General features: G+C 42.2%; 1 protein-coding gene and 1 pseudogene across 1 annotated transcript in view; one reads left to right on the top strand and one right to left on the bottom strand.

Moving 5' to 3' along the window:
- Positions 1-5330, bottom strand: part of LOC111648992 (cilia- and flagella-associated protein 206) — a gene marked incomplete at its 3' end in the record, with an annotated part of 8886 nt that overhangs the window by 1589 nt on the left and 1967 nt on the right. Inside the window, exons 4-6 of the mRNA XM_087171813.1 lie at positions 4514-4702; positions 3654-3821; positions 71-285 (exon numbers count right to left, since the gene is read on the bottom strand). Of these exons, the coding sequence (XP_087027939.1) occupies positions 71-285; positions 3654-3821; positions 4514-4702 (572 nt within the window). The remainder of the gene's footprint in view (positions 1-70; positions 286-3653; positions 3822-4513; positions 4703-5330) is intronic.
- Positions 800-2209, top strand: LOC147819765 (uncharacterized; annotated as a pseudogene).

Raw genomic sequence — 5330 nt, 5'->3', positions numbered from 1 at the left:
ACAAAAGCTACATGAAAATACCACAATTACACAAACGATAATTAGCAGCTACCAGTTGCTGTTACCTCACCAGTAACACTTTGAGGAAGACTTCATGCTGTCTGACATTGTAGAGAGCCTGTTTGAGTAAGATGCTGGGCATGTCACAGTCTTCAGGCTGATTGTCAGAGTCCATTAGCTTCTCCAGCACAGTTGTGTATTTCCACGCCAAACTTTGTGACACCCTCAGCTCCGCTTCTATGCTTTTACTGATGACTGGAAGAGTTTTATTAAGAGCCGCAGGCACTGTAGAGGGAAGTTAAAAGTAGGCATTATAATTATTTAATGCAGATAGCCTGATGATGTAGTAAAGGACAGAGATTCTCATATTGTAAAGGCACTAGCAGCTCTCCTACACCACCAGAACTGAACAACCCATAAGTGTTTCCAACCTGGCTGATGACTTTATACCTGCTCTTCCCTGATCCAGCCCCACTTTGTGATCTCATCAGGAGGTGGTGTGTCTACATAAAAACTTGATGTAGATTTAATGTGAACTATCTGTTAAATCTGGTAATGTACCTTATATGTCAGAAAGACATATATTGTCTTTTGGATGTCTGCGCTCGCCTCCTCTTGCATTTTTTCTGCTGATGTTGTTTTTCTTCTGCGATAAACTATGAGCAGTGGCTCCTGGAGACTAATTTTTTGTAGATATTGTAGGTTATTCGCTATATTTCAACATTTTTATGACCTCCTCAGTAGCCTGTACTGCAGTGACTGGAAACGTGGCACTTAGCTAAAGCTAATTAGCAGCAAGATGACTCCCTTCTCCACGGATGACTAACACAAACTTCTACAGAAGATTGCAGTGCTTGAAACCAAAATTCACCGGTTACAAGTGAACGTGGAAGCGAATGGACTATGTGGACTCAAAACAGTGGAAAAGAGCATGCTAACACACGACTAATTAGCACCACCAAGACTACCAAGAAACAGGAAGGCTGTGAACCGGATAATGAATCTACAAGTGGTAATCCACCCTGGAACTCTCTTGGAGCAAAGCCTAAGAGTAGATCATTTCCAGGGAAAATGGGAGGACGAGTAACAGGCAGAGCCCAGCGCCCTGAGATTTGTAATGCAACTGGCTGGCCTGCATTACCATGCATTACCATCCAGGCAGTGGGCCTCCTCAACCCCTGTTCGTAGTAGGACACAGCCGTGGACAGCTGCGAAAGGGAGAACTAATAACAAACCTCCCCAACAACCGAGAGTGCAACTGGAGAACAGATTTGCTCCATTGCAGCAGGACCCTGGATCTCCGTCTGATGACCTGGATTATCTCTCATCTTCATATAGCAGGGAACGGACTGAGAGTAAATCAGAAAGTAAGAGGCTACAGGGAAAGCTAACACCTGGGCCTCAAACTCTGATTTTGGGTGACTGTGCTATAAAAGATTTAAGAAGCATGTGCAGTAAAAACACCAAAATACTCTGCTTTCCCAAGGACATGGTCTCTGACATATCTGAAAGAATCCTGCATATCATGGCTGCACATCCAAATGTGAAAAACGTCATACTGCACATAGGCACCAATGATGTTGTGAAACAACAGTCTGAACGTGCTGAAAGGAGACTTTATTGATCTGTTGAACACAGTCAGCTCTCTGAATGCTGAGGTGTTTATCAGTGGCCCTCTGCCACCAGTCAGAAAAGGAGTTGAAAGATTCAGCAGATTGTTGGCAGTGAACACATGGCTCTAAGCTGCATGTACTGTCCATTCACAACACTTTTTCTGGGACCGCAGACATCTTTTTAAGGCAGATGCACATTTCCTTAACAAGTCAGGAGTAAAATTATTCAACTTATTTTACTTCCTGTGTCACCCATCTGTTCCCTCTGCCAAGGACAAGAGACAAGAGGAGTCAAAACAAGAAGAAGACATAACAAAACACGGCAGAAACCTTGAAAGAGCCAAATCAGCACCCTGCCTGAAGAGAGCTTTAAACATGACAGTCATCAGCGTGGAGAGGAGGAGTCTCCACCCCCCTCACCAACTTCCACCTTTGAGGATTCACCCGCTCATCCCCCCTTCACCCCATCCAGGTCACTCTCCTCTCCAATCACCCTTTCCCCCTCCTCCCCCCTCTTGGAGTTCACTGACCAGATGAAAGAGCTGGTCACTGCAGGGACCAAACTTACACCCCGCCCTACTCCCATTCTCACCTAAACCCCCCTCGGTGTCCACCTCCACCAATGGCTTTAAGGCCCTCCCCCCCATCCACTACGGCTTCAGAATCATCCTCTCTCTGCCTAGCCTGATAAATCACCTCCAAGGGTCTGAACATTTTTAAGGTTGTGGTGACTGATGTTGCTCTCTCTGATCATTCCTTATGGTTTATCGGTTTATCACTGAAAACACAAGTGAAATATTTATTCAGGCTTTTTCTTCCACACCTGCCCTCTCTTGGGTCTCAGTCAATGAGCTTGTAGATAATTTCAGATTTAAAATTACAAATGTTACTGATGCCATTGCACCCACTAAGATGAAGGTTGTCTCTGGTAAGAAAAGATCTCCATGGACAAATGCCACATTGGTCAGAATGGAAAAAATTGTGTCGAAAAGCTGAATGCAGGTGGCGAGAAACAAATGTCCAGGTTCATTATGACATCTATAAAGAGAGACTTCACATTAATAATTTGGAACGGAGAAATGCAAGGCGGTCCTTATCCTATGCCAAAAACAACAATAATGCACGTGCCTTATTTGCTACTGTTGACAGGCTAACAAACCCTCCTGTATCAGTAGCCCCTGAACTTCTATCCATAAGGGGATTTTCAAAATTGTTTCAAACTGCATGCCCTCAGATCTTCTACAGATTGTCAACACATCTCTTCTCTCAGGTGTCTTCCCACAGGCCCTGAAAACTGCCGTCATCAAGCCATTCTTAAAAAAGAAAAATCTAGACACTTCACTAATGAACAACTACAGGCCCATATCAAACCTCCAATTTTAAGTACAATCATTGAAAAAGCTGTTTTTCAACAGCTGAACAACTTTGTGGCACTAAACAACCGTTTTGATGTCTTCCAGTCAGGATTTCGACCACACCACAGCACTGAGACTGCTCTTGTTAAGGTCTTCAATGACATACACTTAAACACTGACAATGGCAGAATCTGGGACAGGTTTGCTTTCTGTCCCCAGAGCAAAAGTTAAACATGGAGAAGCAGCATTCAGTTTTTATGTTCCACATATCTGAAACAAACTCCCAGTAAACTACAGGTCTGCTGCAACTCTCAGGTCTTTTAAATCACAGCTGAAGACGTTTGTGTTTGCCACTGCCTTTTATTAAACCAAATTTGAGAGTTAATATTTTACACTGCACTGTAACTTTTATTCTCTTGTTTTATGTCTTATTCCTTTTAGCTTCTTTTATTTCCAAATTCAACACGTTTTAATTGTATTTAAATGTCTTTTTACTTGTGTTGCTTTTCATATTCTGTCTTGATGCCTTTTATGCTCTATGTAAACCACTTTGATTTGCCTTGTTTTTGAAATGTGCTATACAAATAAACGTGCCTTGCCTCGTCTTGTCTCACCACATCTAATAGTTATACTACCATGCATATAGCACTTTTCAGAACAGCAATGCAAGGCTGGTGCACTGTACTTAGTTCATGGAGGTCAGTCTCCTCTTCTCTCTTCTTGCTGGCTTTGTTGAAGAGTTGGATCCCTGTGACAATCATGGTGAGCTCATTGAGCTGCTGCTCCTTGTCCCTCTTTAAGAGCACCACAAAGGCTCCCTGTTCAGTCTGAGGGAAGACACTCTGCAGGGCAGCTAGGACAAAGACAAATCAAGAGTGAGGATACAGTTCACTTGAAATCATTATAAACATCTTTATAATGATGTGTCCTGCATGTGCAGGGATTAGCTCCCTGCTAATCTAGTATTAGTGATGTCCAGCACTGATATTGGGTGATAAATTCTGGCTCTAAGTCCGTGTCTCCGTTCATCACAAAGGTGTTGGATGGGGTCGAGGTCAGGGCTTTGTACAGACCAGAACTTCTCATTCTCACAGTTTTTATGGGAAAGCGTTGGCTTTGTGCACAAGAGTATGATTATGTTGAAACAAGACACACACACATTGTTGACACAAACAAAGTCATGTGGATAGGTCTAATGATGTAGCCCCACTTTGTGGGTATGTCCAGCTCTGTCCACAAACTTTTGGCCCCTGTAGTCTACCTTACTTGTATAGAGCATGTCACAACATTAGTTGTACATGTTACATGTAAGCAAAGTAAACTTTAGTGAAATGACTCAACATTTGTTGATGAAGTTGTGCTGTACTTCAGGAGGGAATAGTACAACTCAACAGACATGGCTTATGCTGTCTGAGGAACTGGTGACAAGTGATGTTCACTTGTGAGTTGTTAAAATGGGCGTCACTGCCATGTATCCTACATTACTACACAATGCTGCCACTGTAATTTTACAGACTATTGTGAGAGAACATGTTGGTGTGAAACCTGTGGCTTCTTGCACAGCGTCGACATCTGCAGGTGAGCCCATGCCGGAGCGCAGCAGGATGTAAGTGATGATTTTACGGTACAGAGCATCTAACTCCTCCCGTGTCTTGACCCTGCTGTCAGTGATGTCTCTGCTCACTGCGCTGAGCCTCGACTCCAACAAACGGGGGATTTCCTCAAGAAACTCTCCTGCACAGACACACAAAGTCCTTGCTCAGTCATGATGATGACTTGTTTGGGTAAATATGTGCGAATATGCAGTACTTAAAAAGTGAACAATAACAATCTCAAATCAAAACTGTGTGTTTTATGGATTTATGTCTCTATCTATTGAGCTATTTTATTAATGATGTGTTTTGTTGAGTACTGTTCCAAACCACAATGTCCCTCAGGGACAATGTAGACTCACTAAACTGATCTAATCTAATCTAATCTAATCTAATCTAATCTAATCTAAATGAACAGCCAGTCAGGGTAAAATTACTAAAACATGTGTAACGTGGTTCAGTTTGTTTTGTACATTCTGAAGTCTGTCTACATCTTATTGATTTGGGTTATTATATTGAAACAGATTAGTGATTCTATCATTTATACTTGAATTACATTTTAGCTGAAGGGATTCATGTTACAGGTTAAAAATGGCAGTGACTCCATTTCCATGTAGTTTTTGGCAGCTGCTGTTTGGTCAAAAATGGACAAAAAGCATAATGATATAGCCTGAAGAATGTAAAGAATGTACTTTAAGAGCAGACAAAAGCAGTCAATCAAAAACATTTGAATCATTATTAAAGTCGATCATCATGTAAAATGCCTCACT

This window comes from Seriola lalandi, unplaced genomic scaffold (genome assembly GCF_002814215.2).
Source record: "Seriola lalandi dorsalis isolate HSWRI2012SDOR001 ecotype SW California unplaced genomic scaffold, Sedor1 jcf7180002049776, whole genome shotgun sequence".
Classification (NCBI taxonomy): Eukaryota; Metazoa; Chordata; class Actinopteri; order Carangiformes; family Carangidae; genus Seriola; species Seriola lalandi.
Note: the sequence above shows the minus strand (reverse complement) of the source record. Positions and strands in the feature narration are given on the sequence as shown.